The sequence below is a fragment of the Chiloscyllium punctatum genome, chromosome 36 (genome assembly GCF_047496795.1).
Source record: "Chiloscyllium punctatum isolate Juve2018m chromosome 36, sChiPun1.3, whole genome shotgun sequence".
In the NCBI taxonomy this organism is placed as follows: Eukaryota; Metazoa; Chordata; class Chondrichthyes; order Orectolobiformes; family Hemiscylliidae; genus Chiloscyllium; species Chiloscyllium punctatum.
Genome location: NC_092774.1, coordinates 17,785,075 through 17,802,887, shown reverse-complemented (window position 1 = coordinate 17,802,887; position 17,813 = coordinate 17,785,075). Strand labels below are relative to the sequence as shown.

The 17,813-nt window shown below is 46.9% G+C and overlaps 1 protein-coding gene across 1 annotated transcript in view; it reads right to left on the bottom strand.

Annotated features, from left to right (window-relative positions):
* Positions 1-15,895, bottom strand: part of LOC140460019 (rho guanine nucleotide exchange factor 40-like) — a 44,188-nt gene extending 28,293 nt beyond the window's left edge. Inside the window, exon 1 of the mRNA XM_072554425.1 lies at positions 15,673-15,895. Coding sequence (XP_072410526.1) covers positions 15,673-15,895 — 223 coding nt within the window. The remainder of the gene's footprint in view (positions 1-15,672) is intronic.
* Positions 15,896-17,813: the final 1,918 nt, after the last annotated feature.

The following is a 17,813-nucleotide window of genomic DNA, read 5'->3' as shown; positions in this document are numbered from 1 at the left end:
TTTACCAGGATGTTGCTGGGAATGGAGGGTTTGAAGAGATTTACCAGGATGTTGCTGGGTATAGAGGGTTTGAAGAGATTTACCAGGATGTTACTGGGAATGGAGGGTTTGAAGAGATTTACCAGGATGTTGCCGGGTATAGAGGGTTTGAAGAGATTTACCAGGATGTTGCCGGGTATAGAGGGTTTGAAGAGATTTACCAGGATGTTGCTGGGAATGGAGGGTTTGAAGAGATTTACCAGGATGTTGCTGGGAATTGAGGGTTTGAAGAGATTTACCAGGATGTTGCTGGGTATAGAGGGTTTGAAGAGATTTACCAGGATGTTGCCGGGTATAGAGGGTTTGAAGAGATTTGCCAGGATGTTGCTGGGTATAGAGGGTTTGAAGAGATTTACCAGGATGTTGCCGGGTATAGAGGGTTTAAAGAGATTTACCAGGATGTTGCTGGGTATAGAGGGTTTGAAGAGATTTACCAGGATGTTACTGGGAATGGAGGGTTTGAAGAGATTTACCAGGATGTTGCTGGGTATAGAGGGTTTGAAGAGATTTACCAGGATGTTGCTGGGAATGGAGGGTTTGAAGAGATTTACCAGGATGTTGCTGGGAATGGAGGGTTTGAAGAGATTTACCAGGATGTTGCTGGGTATAGAGGGTTTGAAGAGATTTACCAGGATGTTGCTGGGTATAGAGGGTTTAAAGAGATTTACCAGGATGTTGCTGGGAATGGTGGGTTTGAAGAGATTTACCAGGATGTTGCCAGGTATAGAGGGTTTGAAGAGATTTACCAGGATGTTGCTGGGAATGGAGGGTTTGATGAGATTTACCAGGATGTTGCTGGGTAGAGAGGGTTTGAAGAGATTTACCAGGATGTTGCTGGGTATAGAGGGTTTGAAGAGATTTACCAGGATGTTGCTGGGAATGGAGGCTTTGATGAGATTTACCAGGATGTTGCTGGGTATAGAGGGTTTGAAGAGATTTACCAGGATGTTGCCGGGTATAGAGGGTTTGAAGAGATTTACCAGGATGTTGCTGGGTAGAGAGGGTTGGAAGAGATTTACCAGGATGTTGCTGGGTATAGAGGGTTTGAAGAGATTTACCAGGATGTTGCCGGGTATAGAGGGTTTGAAGAGATTTACCAGGATGTTGCTGGGAATGGAGGGTTTGAAGAGATTTACCAGGATGTTGCCGGGTATAGAGGGTTTGAAGAGATTTACCAGGATGTTGCTGGGAATGGAGGGTTTGAAGAGATTTACCAGGATGTTGATGGGTATATAGGGTTTGAAGAGATTTACCAGGATGTTGACGGGTATAGAGGGTGTGATGAGATTTACCAGGATGTTGACGGGTATAGAGGGTTTGAAGAGATTTACCAGGATGTTGCTGGGTATAGAGGGTTTGAAGAGATTTACCAGGATGTTACTGGGAATGGAGGGTTTGAAGAGATTTACCAGGATGTTGCCGGGTATAGAGGGTTTGAAGAGATTTACCAGGATGTTACTGGGAATGGAGGGTTTGAAGAGATTTACCAGGATGTTGCTGGGAATGGAGGGTTTGAAGAGATTTACCAGGATGTTACTGGGAATGGAGGGTTTGAAGAGATTTACCAGGATGTTGCTGGGTATAGAGGGTTTGAAGAGATTTACCAGGATGTTGCTGGGAATGGTGGGTTTGAAGAGATTTACCAGGATGTTGCTGGGAATGGAGGGTTTGAAGAGATTTACCATGATGTTGCTGGGTATAGGGGGTTTGAAGAGATTTACCAGGATGTTGCTGGGAATGGTGGGTTTGAAGAGATTTACCAGGATGTTGCTGGGTATAGGGGGTTTGAAGAGATTTACCAGGATGTTGCTGGGTATAGGGGGTTTGAAGAGATTTACCAGGATGTTGCTGGGAATGGAGGGTTTGAAGAGATTTACCAGGATGTTGCCAGGTATAGAGGGTTTGAAGAGATTTACCAGGATGTTGCTGGGAATGGAGGGTTTGAAGAGATTTACCAGGATGTTGCCGGGTATAGAGGGTTTGAAGAGATTTACCAGGATGTTGACGGGTATAGAGGGTTTGAAGAGATTTACCAGGATGTTGCCGGGTATACAGGGTTTGAAGAGATTTACCAGGATGTTGCTGGGTATAGAGGGTTTGAAGAGATTTACCAGGATGTTGCTGGGTATAGAGGGTTTGAAGAGATTTACCAGGATGTTGCTGGGTATAGAGGGTTTGAAGAGATTTACCAGGATGTTGCTGGGTATAGAGGGTTTGAAGAGATTTACCAGGATGTTGCTGGGAATGGAGGGTTTGAAGAGATTTACCAGGATGTTGCTGGGTATAGAGGGTTTGAAGAGATTTACCAGGATGTTGCTGGGAATGGAGGGTTTGAAGAGATTTACCAGGATGTTGCTGGGTATAGAGGGTTTGAAGAGATTTACCAGGATGTTGCCGGGTATAGAGGGTTTGAAGAGATTTACCAGGATGTTGCTGGGTATAGAGGGTTTGAAGAGATTTACCAGGATGTTGCTGGGAATGGAGGGTTTGAAGAGATTTACCAGGATGTTGCTGGGTATAGAGGGTTTGAAGAGATTTACCAGGATGTTGCTGGGTATAGAGAGTTTGAAGAGATTTACCAGGATGTTGCTGGGAATGGAGGGTTTGAAGAGATTTACCAGGATGTTGCAGGGAATGCAGGGTTTGAAGAGATTTACCAGGATGTTACTGGGAATGGAGGGTTTGAAGAGATTTACCAGGATGTTGCTGGGAATGGAGGGTTTGAACAGATTTACCAGGATGTTGCCAAGTATAGAGGGTTTGAAGAGATTTACCAGGATGTTGCTGGGTATAGAGGGTTTGAAGAGATTTACCAGGATGTTGCTGGGAATGGAGGGTTTGAAGAGATTTACCAGGATGTTGCTGGGAATGGTGGGATTGAAGAGATTTACCAGGATGTTGCCAGGTATAGAGGGTTTGAAGAGATTTACCAGGATGTTGCTGGGTATAGAGGGTTTGAAGAGATTTACCAGGACGTTGCTGGGTATAGAGGGTTTGAAGAGATTTACCAGGATGTTGCCGGGTATAGAGGGTTTGAAGAGATTTACCAGGATGTTGCTGGGAATGGAGGGTTTGAAGAGATTTACCAGGATGTTGCTGGGTATAGGGGGTTTGAAGAGATTTACCAGGATGTTGCTGGGAATGGAGGGTTTGAAGAGATTTACCAGGATGTTGACGGGTATAGAGGGTTTGAAGAGATTTACCAGGATGTTGCTGGGAATGGAGGGTTTGAAGAGATTTACCAGGATGTTGCCGGGTATACAGGGTTTGAAGAGATTTACCAGGATGTTGCTGGGTATAGAGGGTTTGAAGAGATTTACCAGGATGTTGCCGGGTATAGAGGGTTTGAAGAGATTTACCAGGATGTTGCCGGGAATGGAGGGTTTGAAGAGATTTACCAGGATGTTGCCGGGTATAGAGGGTTTGAAGAGATTTACCAGGATGTTGCTGGGTATAGAGGATTTGAAGAGATTTACCAGGATGTTGCTGGGTATAGAGGGTTTGAAGAGATTTACCAGGATGTTGCTGGGAATGGAGGGTTTGAAGAGATTTACCAGGATGTTGCTGGGTATAGAGGGTTTGAAGAGATTTACCAGGATGTTGCTGGGTATAGAGGGTTTGATGAGATTTAACAGGATGTTACTGGGAATGGAGGGTTTGAAGAGATTTACCAGGATGTTGACGGGTATAGAGGGTTTGAAGTGATTTACCAGGATGTTGCTGGGTATAGAGGGTTTGAAGAGATTTACCAGGATGTTGCTGGGAATGGAGGGTTTGAAGAGATTTACCAGGATGTTGCCAAGTATAGAGGGTTTGTAGAGATTTACCAGGATGTTGCTGGGAATGGAGGGTTTGAAGAGATTTACCAGGATGTTGATGGGTATAGAGGGTTTGAAGAGATTTACCAGGATGTTGCTGGGAATGGAGGGTCTGAAGAGATTTACCAGGATGTTGCCGGGAATGGAGGGTTTGAAGAGATTTACCAGGATGTTGCCGGGTATAGAGGGTTTGAAGAGATTTACCAGGATGTTGCTGGGTATAGAGGGTTTGAAGAGATTTACCAGGATGTTGCAGGGTATAGAGGGTTTGAAGAGATTTACCAGGATGTTGCTGGGTATAGAGGGTTTGTAGAGATTTACCAGGATGTTGCTGGGTATAGAGGGTTTGAAGAGATTTACCAGGATGTTGCTGGGTATAGAGGGTTTGTAGAGATTTACCAGGATGTTGCTGGGTATAGAGGGTTTGAAGAGATTTACCAGGATGTTGCAGGGTATAGAGGGTTTGAAGAGATTTACCAGGATGTTGCTGGGTATAGAGGGTTTGTAGAGATTTACCAGGATGTTGCTGGGTATAGAGGGTTTGAAGAGATTTACCAGGATGTTGCAGGGTATAGAGGGTTTGAAGAGATTTACCAGGATGTTGCTGGGAATGGAGGGTTTGAAGAGATTTACCAGGATGTGGCTGGGTATAGAGGGTTTGAAGAGATTTACCAGGATGTTGCTGGGAATGGAGGGTTTGAAGAGATTTACCAGGATGTTGCTGGGTATAGAGGGTTTGAAGAGATTTACCAGGATGTTGCCGGGTATAGAGGGTTTGAAGAGATTTACCAGGATGTTGCTGGGAATGGAGGGTTTGAAGAGATTTACCAGGATGTTGCTGGGTATAGGGGGTTTGAAGAGATTTACCAGGATGTTGCTGGGAATGCAGGGTTTGAAGAGATTTACCAGGATGTTGCTGGGAATGGAGGGTTTGAAGAGATTTACCAGGATGTTGACGGGTATAGAGGGTTTGAAGAGATTTACCAGGATGTTGACGGGTATAGAGGGTTTGAAGAGATTTACCAGGATGTTGCCGGGTATAGGGGGTTTCAAGAGATTTACCAGGATGTTACTGGGAATGGAGGGTTTGAAGAGATTTACCAGGATGTTGCTGGGAATGGAGGGTTTGAAGAGATTTACCAGGATGTTGCTGGGAATGGAGGGTTTGAAGAGATTTACCAGGATGTTGCTGGGTATAGAGGGTTTGAAGAGATTTACCAGGATGTTGCTGGGTATAGAGGGTTTGAAGAGATTTACCAGGATGTTGCTGGGTATAGAGGGTTTGAAGAGATTTACCAGGATGTTGCTGGGTATAGAGGGTTTGAAGAGATTTACCAGGATGTTGCCGGGTAAAGAGGGTTTAAAGAGATTTACCAGGATGTTGCTGGGTATAGAGGGTTTGAAGAGATTTACCAGGATGTTACTGGGAATGGAGGGTTTGAAGAGATTTACCAGGATGTTGCTGGGAATGGAGGGTTTGAAGAGATTTACCAGGATGTTGACGGGTATAGAGGGTTTGAAGAGATTTACCAGGATGTTGACGGGTATAGAGGGTTTGAAGAGATTTACCAGGATGTTGACGGGTATAGAGGGTTTGAAGAGATTTACCAGGATGTTGCTGGGAATGGAGGGTTTGAAGAGATTTACCAGGATGTTGCTGGGTATAGAGGGTTTGAAGAGATTTACCAGGATGTTGCTGGGAATGGAGGGTTTGAAGAGATTTACCAGGATGTTGCTGGGAATGGAGGGTTTGAAGAGATTTACCAGGATGTTGCCGGGTATAGAGGGTTTGAAGAGATTTACCAGGATGTTGCTGGGTATAGAGGGTTTGAAGAGATTTACCAGGATGTTGACGGGTATAGAGGGTTTGAAGAGATTTACCAGGATGTTGCTGGGAATGGTGGGTTTGAAGAGATTTACCAGGATGTTACTGGGAATGGAGGGTTTGAAGAGATTTACCAGGATGTTGCTGGGAATGGAGGGTTTGAAGAGATTTACCAGGATGTTGCCGGGTATAGAGGGTTTGAAGAGATTTACCAGGATGTTACTGGGAATGGAGGGTTTGAAGAGATTTACCAGGATGTTGCTGGGTATAGAGGGTTTGAAGAGATTTACCAGGATGTTGCTGGGTATAGAGGGTTTGAAGAGATTTACCAGGATGTTGCTGGGAATGGTGGGTTTGAAGAGATTTACCAGGATGTTGCTGGGAATGGAGGGTTTGAAGAGATTTACCAGGATGTTGCTGGGTATAGGGGGTTTGAAGAGATTTACCAGGATGTTGCTGGGAATGGTGGGTTTGAAGAGATTTACCAGGATGTTGCTGGGTATAGGGGGTTTGAAGAGATTTACCAGGATGTTGCTGGGTATAGGGGGTTTGAAGAGATTTACCAGGATGTTGCTGGGAATGGAGGGTTTGAAGAGATTTACCAGGATGGTGCCGGGTATAGAGGGTTTGAAGAGATTTACCAGGATGTTGCTGGGAATGGAGGGTTTGAAGAGATTTACCAGGATGTTGCCGGGTATAGAGGGTTTGAAGAGATTTACCAGGATGTTGCCGGGTATAGAGGGTTTGAAGAGATTTACCAGGATGTTGCTGGGTATAGAGGGTTTGAAGAGATTTACCAGGATGTTGCTGGGTATAGAGGGTTTGAAGAGATTTACCAGGATGTTGCTGGGTATAGAGGGTTTGAAGAGATTTACCAGGATGTTGCTGGGTATAGAGGGTTTGAAGAGATTTACCAGGATGTTGCTGGGAATGGAGGGTTTGAAGAGATTTACCAGGATGTTGCTGGGTATAGACGGTTTGAAGAGATTTACCAGGATGTTGCTGGGAATGGAGGGTTTGAAGAGATTTACCAGGATGTTGCTGGGTATAGAGGGTTTGAAGAGATTTACCAGGATGTTGCCGGGTATAGAGGGTTTGAAGAGATTTACCAGGATGTTGCTGGGAATGGAGGGTTTGAAGAGATTTACCAGGATGTTGCTGGGTATAGAGGGTTTGAAGAGATTTACCAGGATGTTGCTGGGTATAGAGAGTTTGAAGAGATTTACCAGGATGTTGCTGGGAATGGAGGGTTTGAAGAGATTTACCAGGATGTTGCAGGGAATGCAGGGTTTGAAGAGATTTACCAGGATGTTACTGGGAATGGAGGGTTTGAAGAGATTTACCAGGATGTTGCTGGGAATGGAGGGTTTGAACAGATTTACCAGGATGTTGCCAAGTATAGAGGGTTTGAAGAGATTTACCAGGATGTTGCTGGGTATAGAGGGTTTGAAGAGATTTACCAGGATGTTGCTGGGAATGGAGGGTTTGAAGAGATTTACCAGGATGTTGCTGGGAATGGTGGGATTGAAGAGATTTACCAGGATGTTGCCAGGTATAGAGGGTTTGAAGAGATTTACCAGGATGTTGCTGGGTATAGAGGGTTTGAAGAGATTTACCAGGATGTTGCTGGGTATAGAGGGTTTGAAGAGATTTACCAGGATGTTGCCGGGTATAGAGGGTTTGAAGAGATTTACCAGGATGTTGCTGGGAATGGAGGGTTTGAAGAGATTTACCAGGATGTTGCTGGGTATAGGGGGTTTGAAGAGATTTACCAGGATGTTGCTGGGAATGGAGGGTTTGAAGAGATTTACCAGGATGTTGACGGGTATAGAGGGTTTGAAGAGATTTACCAGGATGTTGCTGGGAATGGAGGGTTTGAAGAGATTTACCAGGATGTTGCCGGGTATACAGGGTTTGAAGAGATTTACCAGGATGTTGCTGGGTATAGAGGGTTTGAAGAGATTTACCAGGATGTTGCCGGGTATAGAGGGTTTGAAGAGATTTACCAGGATGTTGCCGGGAATGGAGGGTTTGAAGAGATTTACCAGGATGTTGCCGGGTATAGAGGGTTTGAAGAGATTTACCAGGATGTTGCTGGGTATAGAGGATTTGAAGAGATTTACCAGGATGTTGCTGGGTATAGAGGGTTTGAAGAGATTTACCAGGATGTTGCCGGGAATGGAGGGTTTGAAGAGATTTACCAGGATGTTGCTGGGAATGGAGGGTTTGAAGAGATTTACCAGGATGTTGATGGGTATAGAGGGTTTGAAGAGATTTACCAGGATGTTGCTGGGAATGGAGGGTCTGAAGAGATTTACCAGGATGTTGCCGGGAATGGAGGGTTTGAAGAGATTTACCAGGATGTTGCCGGGTATAGAGGGTTTGAAGAGATTTACCAGGATGTTGCTGGGTATAGAGGGTTTGAAGAGATTTACCAGGATGTTGCAGGGTATAGAGGGTTTGAAGAGATTTACCAGGATGTTGCTGGGTATAGAGGGTTTGTAGAGATTTACCAGGATGTTGCTGGGTATAGAGGGTTTGAAGAGATTCACCAGGATGTTGCTGGGTATAGAGGGTTTGTAGAGATTTACCAGGATGTTGCTGGGTATAGAGGGTTTGAAGAGATTTACCAGGATGTTGCAGGGTATAGAGGGTTTGAAGAGATTTACCAGGATGTTGCTGGGTATAGAGGGTTTGTAGAGATTTACCAGGATGTTGCTGGGTATAGAGGGTTTGAAGAGATTTACCAGGATGTTGCAGGGTATAGAGGGTTTGAAGAGATTTACCAGGATGTTGCTGGGAATGGAGGGTTTGAAGAGATTTACCAGGATGTTGCTGGGTATAGAGGGTTTGAAGAGATTTACCAGGATGTTGCCGGGTATAGAGGGTTTGAAGAGATTTACCAGGATGTTGCTGGGAATGGAGGGTTTGAAGAGATTTACCAGGATGTTGCTGGGTATAGGGGGTTTGAAGAGATTTACCAGGATGTTGCTGGGAATGGAGGGTTTGAAGAGATTTACCAGGATGTTACTGGGAATGGAGGGTTTGAAGAGATTTAGCAGGATGTTGACGGGTATAGAGGGTTTGAAGAGATTTACCAGGATGTTGACGGGTATAGAGGGTTTGAAGAGATTTACCAGGATGTTGCCGGGTATAGGGGGTTTCAAGAGATTTACCAGGATGTTACTGGGAATGGAGGGTTTGAAGAGATTTACCAGGATGTTGCCAGGTATAGAGGGTTTGAAGAGATTTACCAGGATGTTGCTGGGTATAGAGGGTTTGAAGAGATTTACCAGGATGTTGCTGGGAATGGAGGGTTTGAAGAGATTTACCAGGATGTTGCTGGGAATGGAGGGTTTGAAGAGATTTACCAGGATGTTGCCGGGTATAGAGGGTTTGAAGAGATTTACCAGGATGTTGCTGGGTATAGAGGGTTTGAAGAGATTTACCAGGATGTTGCTGGGTATAGAGGGTTTGAAGAGATTTACCAGGATGTTGCTGGGTATAGAGGGTTTGAAGAGATTTACCAGGATGTTGCTGGGAATGGTGCGTTTGAAGAGATTTACCAGGATGTTGCTGGGAATGGAGGGTTTGAAGAGATTTACCAGGATGTTGCTGGGTATAGGGGGTTTGAAGAGATTTACCAGGATGTTGCTGGGAATGGTGGGTTTGAAGAGATTTACCAGGATGTTGCTGGGTATAGGGGGTTTGAAGAGATTTACCAGGATGTTGCTGGGTATAGGGGGTTTGAAGAGATTTACCAGGATGTTGCTGGGAATGGAGGGTTTGAAGAGATTTACCAGGATGTTGCCGGGTATAGAGGGTTTGAAGAGATTTACCAGGATGTTGCTGGGAATGGAGGGTTTGAAGAGATTTACCAGGATGTTGCCGGGTATAGAGGGTTTGAAGAGATTTACCAGGATGTTGCCGGGTATAGAGGGTTTGAAGAGATTTACCAGGATGTTGCTGGGTATAGAGGGTTTGAAGAGATTTACCAGGATGTTGCTGGGTATAGAGGGTTTGAAGAGATTTACCAGGATGTTGCTGGGTATAGAGGGTTTGAAGAGATTTACCAGGATGTTGCTGGGTATAGAGGGTTTGAAGAGATTTACCAGGATGTTGCCGGGTATAGACGGTTTGAAGAGATTTACCAGGATGTTGCTGGGAATGGAGGGTTTGAAGAGATTTACCAGGATGTTGCTGGGTATAGAGGGTTTGAAGAGATTTACCAGGATGTTGCCGGGTATAGAGGGTTTGAAGAGATTTACCAGGATGTTGCTGGGTATAGAGGGTTTGAAGAGATTTACCAGGATGTTGCTGGGAATGGAGGGTTTGAAGAGATTTACCAGGATGTTGCTGGGTATAGAGGGTTTGAAGAGATTTACCAGGATGTTGCTGGGTATAGAGGGTTTGAAGAGATTTACCAGGATGTTGCTGGGAATGGAGGGTTTGAAGAGATTTACCAGGATGTTGCTGGGTATAGAGGGTTTGAAGAGATTTGCCAGGATGTTGCTGGGTATAGAGAGTTTGAAGAGATTTACCAGGATGTTGCTGGGAATGGAGGGTTTGAAGAGATTTACCAGGATGTTGCTGGGAATGGAGGGTTTGAAGAGATTTACCAGGATGTTGCCAAGTATAGAGGGTTTGAAGAGATTTACCAGGATGTTGCAGGGAATGCAGGGTTTGAAGAGATTTACCAGGATGTTACTGGGAATGGAGGGTTTGAAGAGATTTACCAGGATGTTGCTGGGAATGGAGGGTTTGAAGAGATTTACCAGGATGTTGCCAAGTATAGAGGGTTTGAAGAGATTTACCAGGATGTTGCTGGGAATGGAGGGTTTGAAGAGATTTACCAGGATGTTGCTGGGTATAGGGGGTTTGAAGAGATTTACCAGGATGTTGCTGGGAATGGAGGGTTTGAAGAGATTTACCAGGATGTTGACGGGTATAGAGGGTTTGAAGAGATTTACCAGGATGTTGCTGGGAATGGAGGGTTTGAACAGATTTACCAGGATGTTGCCGGGTATAGAGGGTTTGAAGAGATTTACCAGGATGTTGCTGGGTATAGAGGGTTTGAAGAGATTTACCAGGATGTTGCCGGGTATAGAGGGTTTGAAGAGATTTACCAGGATGTTGCCGGGAATGGAGGGTTTGAAGAGATTTACCAGGATGTTGCCAGGTATAGAGGGTTTGAAGAGATTTACCAGGATGTTGCCAGGTATAGAGGGTTTGAAGAGATTTACCAGGATGTTGCTGGGTATAGAGGATTTGAAGAGATTTACCAGGATGTTGCTGGGTATAGAGGGTTTGAAGAGATTTACCAGGATGTTGCTGGGTATAGAGGGTTTGAAGAGATTTACCAGGATGTTGCTGGGAATGGAGGGTTTGAAGAGATTTACCAGGATGTTGCTGGGTATAGATGGTTTGAAGAGATTTACCAGGATGTTGCTGGGTATAGAGGGTTTGAAGAGATTTAACAGGATGTTACTGGGAATGGAGGGTTTGAAGAGATTTACCAGGATGTTGACGACTATAGAGGGTTTAAAGAGATTTACCATGATGTTGCTGGGTAAAGAGGGTTTGAAGAGATTTACCAGGATGTTGCCGGGTATAGAGGGTTTGAAGAGATTTACCAGGATGTTGCTGGGTATAGAGGGTTTGAAGAGATTTACCAGGATGTTGCTGGGTATAGAGGGTTTGAAGAGATTTACCAGGATGTTGCCGGGTATAGAGGGTTTGAAGAGATTTACCAGGATGTTGCTGGGAATGGAGGGTTTGAAGAGATTTACCAGGATGTTGCTGGGTATAGAGGGTTTGAAGAGATTTACCAGGATGTTGCCGGGTACAGAGGGTTTGAAGAAATTTACCAGGATGTTGCTGGAATGGAGGGTTTGAAGAGATTTACCAGGATGTTGCAGGGAATGGAGGGTTTGAAGAGATTTACCAGGATGTTACTGGGAATGGAGGGTTTGAAGAGATTTACCAGGATGTTGACGGGTATAGAGGGTTTGAAGAGATTTACCAGGATGTTGCCGGGTTATAGAGGGTTTGAAGAGATTTACCAGGATGTGGCGGGGAATGGAGGGTTTGAAGAGATTTACCAGGATGTTGCTGGGAATGGTGGGTTTGAAGAGATTTACCAGGATGTTGCCAGGTATAGAGGGTTTGAAGAGATTTACCAGGATGTTGCTGGGAATGGAGGGTTTGAAGAGATTTACCAGGAGTGTTGCCGGGTATAGAGGGTTTGAAGAGATTTACCAGGATGTTGCTGGGTATAGAGGGTTTGATGAGATTTACCAGGATGTTGCTGGGTATAGAGGGTTTGAAGAGATTTACCAGGATGTTGCTGGGAATGGAGGGTTTGAAGAGATTTACCAGAATGTTGCTGGGTATAGAGGGTTTGAAGAGATTTACCAGGATGTTGCCGGGTATAGAGGGTTTGAAGAGATTTACCAGGATGTGGCGGGGAATGGAGGGTTTGAAGAGATTTACCAGGATGTTGCTGGGTATAGAGGGTTTGAAGAGATTTACCAGGATGTTGCCGGGTAAAGAGGGTTTAAAGAGATTTACCAGGATGTTGCTGGGTATAGAGGGTTTGAAGAGATTTACCAGGATGTTGCTGGGAATGGAGGGTTTGAAGAGATTTACCAGGATGTTACTGGGAATGGTGGGTTTGAAGAGACTTACCAGGATGTTGACGGGTATAGAGGGTTTGAAGAGATTTACCAGGATGTTGCCGGGTATAGAGGGTTTGAAGAGATTTACCAGGATGTTGCTGGGTATAGAGGGTTTGAAGAGATTTACCAGGATGTTACTGGGAATGGAGGGATTGAAGAGATTTACCAGGATGTTGCTGGGAATTGAGGGTTTGAAGAGATTTACCAGGATGTTGCCAGGTATAGAGGGTTTGAAGAGATTTACCAGGATGTTGATGGGTATAGGGGGTTTGAAGAGATTTACCAGGATGTTGCCAGGTATAGAGGGTTTGAAGAGATTTACCAGGATGTTGATGGGTATAGGGGGTTTGAAGAGATTTACCAGGATGTTGCTGGGTATAGAGGGTTTGAAGAGATTTACCAGGATGTTGACGGGTATAGAGGGTTTGAAGAGATTTACCAGGATGTTGCTGGATATAGAGGGTTTGAAGAGATTTACCAGGATGTTGCTGGGAATGGAGGGTTTGAAGAGATTTACCAGGATGTTTGCTTGGTGGGTTTGAAGAGATTTACCAGGAAGTTGCCAGGTATAGAGTGTTTGAAGACATTTACCAGGATGTTGCCGGGTATAGAGGGTTTGAAGACATTTACCAGGATGTTGCTGGGTATAGAGGGTTTGAAGAGATTTACCAGGATGTTGCCGGGTATAGAGGGTTTGAAGACATTTACCAGGATGTTGCTGGGTATAGAGGGTTTGAAGAGATTTACCAGGATGTTGCTGGGTATAGAGGGTTTGAAGAGATTTACCAGGATGTTGCCGGGTATAGAGGGTTTGAAGAGATTTACCAGGATGTTGCTGGGTATAGAGGGTTTGATGAGATTTACCAGGATGTTGCTGGGAATGGAGGGTTTGAAGAGATTTACCAGGATGTTGCTGGGAATGGAGGGTTTGAAGAGATTTACCAGGATGTTGCCGGGAATGGAGGGTTTGAAGAGATTTACCAGGATGTTGCCGGGTATAGAGGGTTTGAAGAGATTTAACAGGATGTTACTGGAATGGAGGGTTTGAAGAGATTTACCAGGATGTTGCTGGAAATGGAGGGTTTGAAGAGATTTACCAGGATGTTGACGGGTATAGAGGGTTTGAAGAGATTTACCAGGATGTTGCTGGGTATAGAGGGTTTGTAGAGATTTACCAGGATGTTGCTGGGAATGGAGGGTTTGAAGAGATTTACCAGGATGTTGCTGGGTATAGAGGGGTTTGTAGAGATTTACCAGGATGTTGCTGGGAATGGAGGGTTTGAAGAGATTTACCAGGATGTTGCTGGGAATGGAGGGTTTGAAGAGATTTACCAGGATGTTGACGGGTATAGAGGGTTTGAAGAGATTTACCAGGATGTTGCAGAGTATAGAGGGTTTGAAGAGATTTACCAGGATGTTGCTGGGTATAGAGGGTTTGAAGAGATTTACCAGGATGTTGCTGGGTATAGAGGGTTTGAAGAGATTTGCCAGGATGTTGCTGGGTATAGAGGGTTTGAAGAGATTTATCAGGATGTTGCCGGGTATAGAGGGTTTGAAGAGATTTACCAGGATGTTGCTGGGTATAGAGGGTTTGAAGAGATTTACCAGGACGTTGCTGGGTACAGAGGGTTTGAAGAGATTGACCAGGATGTTGCTGGGTATAGAGGGTTTGAAGAGATTTACCAGGATGTTGCTGGGTATAGAGGGTTTGAAGAGATTTACCAGGATGTTGCTGGGAATGGAGGGGTTGAAGAGATTTACCAGGATGTTACCGGGTATAGAGGGTTTGAAGAGATTTACCAGGATGTTGCTGGGTATAGAGGGTTTGAAGAGATTTACCAGGATGTTGCCGGGTATAGAGGGTTTGAAGAGATTTACCAGGATGTTGCCGGGTATAGAGGGTTTGAAGAGATTTACCAGGATATTGCTGGGAATGGAGGGTTTGAAGAGATTTACCAGGATGTTGCTGGGTATAGAGGGTTTGAAGAGATTTACCAGGATGTTGCTGGGTATAGAGGGTTTGAAGAGATTTACCAGGATGTTGCCGGGTATAGAGAGTTTGAAGAGATTTACCAGGATGTTGCTGGGAATGGAGGGTTTGAAGAGATTTACCAGGATGTTGCTGGGTATAGAGGGTTTGAAGAGATTTACCAGGATGTTGCCGGGTATAGAGGGTTTGAAGAGATTTACCAGGATGTTGCTGGGAATGGAGGGTTTGAAGAGATTTACCAGGATGTTGCTGGGTATAGAGGGTTTGAAGAGATTTACCAGGATGTTGCTGGGAATGGAGGGTTTGAAGAGATTTACCAGGATGTTGCCGGGTATAGAGGGTTTGAAGAGATTTACCAGGATGTTGCCGGGTATAGGGGGTTTGAAGAGATTTACCAGGATGTTGCTGGGTATAGAGGGTTTGAAGAGATTTACCAGGATGTTGCCGGGTATAGAGGGTTTGAAGAGATTTACCAGGATGTTGCTAGGAATGGAGGGTTTGAAGAGATTTACCAGGATGTTGCCGGGTATAGAGGGTTTGAAGAGATTTACCAGGATGTTGCTGGGAATGGAGGGTTTGAAGAGATTTACCAGGATGTTGCCGGGTATAGAGGGTTTGAAGAGATTTACCAGGATGTTGCCGGGTATCGAGGGTTTGAAGAGATTTACCAGGATGTTACTGGGAATGGAGGGTTTGAAGAGATTTACCAGGATGTTGCCGGGTATAGACGGCTTCAGTTGCAGGGATAGACTGGGATTTTCTTTCCCTGAGGTGTCGGAGGCTGAGGGGTGCCCTTACTGAAGTTTATAAACTCATGAGAAGGTGTGGATAAGGTGAACGGTGGCTGTCTTTTCCCGAGAGTGGTGGATTGGAAGACTAGGGGGCACAGTTGTAAGGTGAGAGAAGAAAGGTTGAGAAAAACGACACGAGAGGCAAATGTTTTCCGCAAGAGGGCGGTGCGCGTGTGGAATGAACGCCCTGAGGTAGTGACGGATGTGGGTGCACTCACTTTTGGATAAATACGTGAGCAGGGAATGTTTGGAGGGATACGGGAGAGAAGCGGGCCGGTGGGGACTGGTTAGGGATCACGGTCAGCGCGGAACGGTTGGACCGACCGGCCCACGTCCACGCTGCATATTCTGTGACCGACCGTCGGACAGGTTCCACCTGCTTCACCCATGGCCTTCAGGGAAGGAAGCCGCCATCCTTAGCTGGTCTGGCCTACATGGGACTCCGGACCCCACAGCAGTGCGGGTTGACTCTCAACCGCAACACCCCCCCCCCCCCCCCCCCCCCCCACCCCCAAACCTCCCCCTCCTTCACCTTTATTCCGCGAGGCTTGCCTCCAGAGGATCTGGGCGATGTCCCTGGTCCAAGCCTGCTTGACATCCACCGTCTCGGCCTGGAAGACGTAGCTCTCGTTGGAGCGACGGCGCCTCACCCAAACTTCGAACCGCAGGCCGCTGCCCCCAATGTTCTCCGTCAGCCCCACGTCTGCTGTCTGAGAGAGAGAGAGAGACTGAGAGACTGAGAGCCATCGGCCCATTGACTTGGATCCCACTTGCCCACCCCCCCTGTGAGAAAAAGGACAGGAAATGACGTCGCCGACCCAAGGAAACTCCGACGCGTAAAGAGGAAGCGGGCGACACCACCAGCGCTTCATCCGGAGCCTCACTGACGGCGAGACCGAGCGCGGAGACGAAACGTCTGGAAACGAACCCACATCCAGAACCTCGACCTGAGCTACAAATCTCCTCAAAACTCGCTAAGAGGGAGAGAGAGAGAGAGAGAGAGAGAGAGAGAGAGAGAGAGAGGAGAGAGAGAGAGAGAGAGAGAGAGGGGAGGAGAGAGAGACAGAGAGAGAGAGAGAGAGAGAGAGGATGGGGAGGAGAGAAAGAGAGAGGGGAGGAGAGAGGGGAGGAGAGAGAGAGAGAGAGAGAGAGAGAGAGAGGGGAGGAGAGAGAGAGAGAGAGAGAGAGGATGGGGGAGGAGAGAAAGAGAGAGGGGAGGAGAGAGGGGAGGAGAGAGAGAGAGAGAGAGAGGGGGGGGGAGGAGAGAGAGAGAGAGGATGGGGAGGAGAGAAAGAGAGAGGGGAGGAGAGAGGGGAGGAGAGAGAGAGAGAGAAGGAGGGGAGGAGAGAGAGAGAGAGAGAGAGAGGGAGGAGAGAGAGAGAGAGAGGGAGGGGAGAGAGAGAGACAGAGAGACACACACATACAGAGAAACAGAGAGAGAGAGAGAGAGAGAGAGAGAGAGAGAGAGAGGGAGGGGAGAGAGAGAGACAGAGAGACACACACATACAGAGAAACAGAGAGAGAGAGAGAGAGGCTGATGGATGTGGCATTCTCCCCTTGTCAGGATTAACATCAGTACAGTTATTGGACTGGGAGCAGTGAGTCTTTGCCCACTGCCTCATTAAGTGCGTTTGCCGGTTTCCTGTACGATGGCTCGTTCCTACTTTGGACCTTTCACCATGGTGTGGGCGTGCTCGGATTGGGACAGGTCCAAAATCAGCTGGGGCATTTCCTGTGGCCCTCGGCTCACGTTGTTTCTACAGTCTCACCGACTTATCAAGAAATGGACAGATGCAAAACGGAATTCTCAAGGCAAGGTCGACAAATGACCGTGTCGTTTAAAGAGTACGACCCCCTGTTAAAGGGGGAGTCTCTCCCTCGGGGACCCCTGTTAAAGGGGGAGTCTCTCCCTCACGGACCCCCGTTAAAGGGGGAGTCTCTCCCTCTGGGACCCCCGTTAAAGGGGGAGTCTCTCCCTCGGGGATCCCCCGTTAAAGGGGGAGTCTCTCCCTCGGGGACCCCTGTTAAAGAGGGAGTCTCTCCCTCGGGGACCCCTGTTAAAGGGGGAGTCTCTCCCTCACGGACCCCCGTTAAAGGGGGAGACTCTCCCTCACGGACCCCCGTTAAAGGGGGAGTCTCTCCCTCGGGGACCCCCGTTAAAGGGGGAGTCTCTCCCTCGGGGACCCCCGTTAAAGGGGGAGTCTCTCCCTCACGGACCCCTGTTAAAGGGGGAGTCTCTCCCTCGGGGGACCCCCGTTAAAGGGGGAGTCTCTCCCTCGGGGACCCCCGTTAAAGGGGGAGTCTCTCCCTCGGGGGACACCTGTTAAAGGGGGAGTCTCTCCCTCACGGACCCCCGTTAAAGGGGGAGTCTCTCCCTCGGGGACCCCTGTTAAAGGGGGAGTCTCTCCCTCACGGACCCCCGTTAAAGGGGGAGTCTCTCCCTCACGGACCCCCGTTAAAGGGGAAGTCTCTCCCTCGGGGACCCCCCGTTAAAGGGGGAGTCTCTCCCTCGGGGACCCCCCGTTAAAGGGGGAGTCTCTCCCTCGGGGACCCCCGTTAAAGGGGGAGTCTCTCCCTCGGGGACCCTGTTAAAGGGGGAGTCTCTCCCTCGGGGACCCCCGTCAAAGGGGGAGTCTCTCCCTCACGGACCCCCGTTAAAAGGGGTGTCTCTCC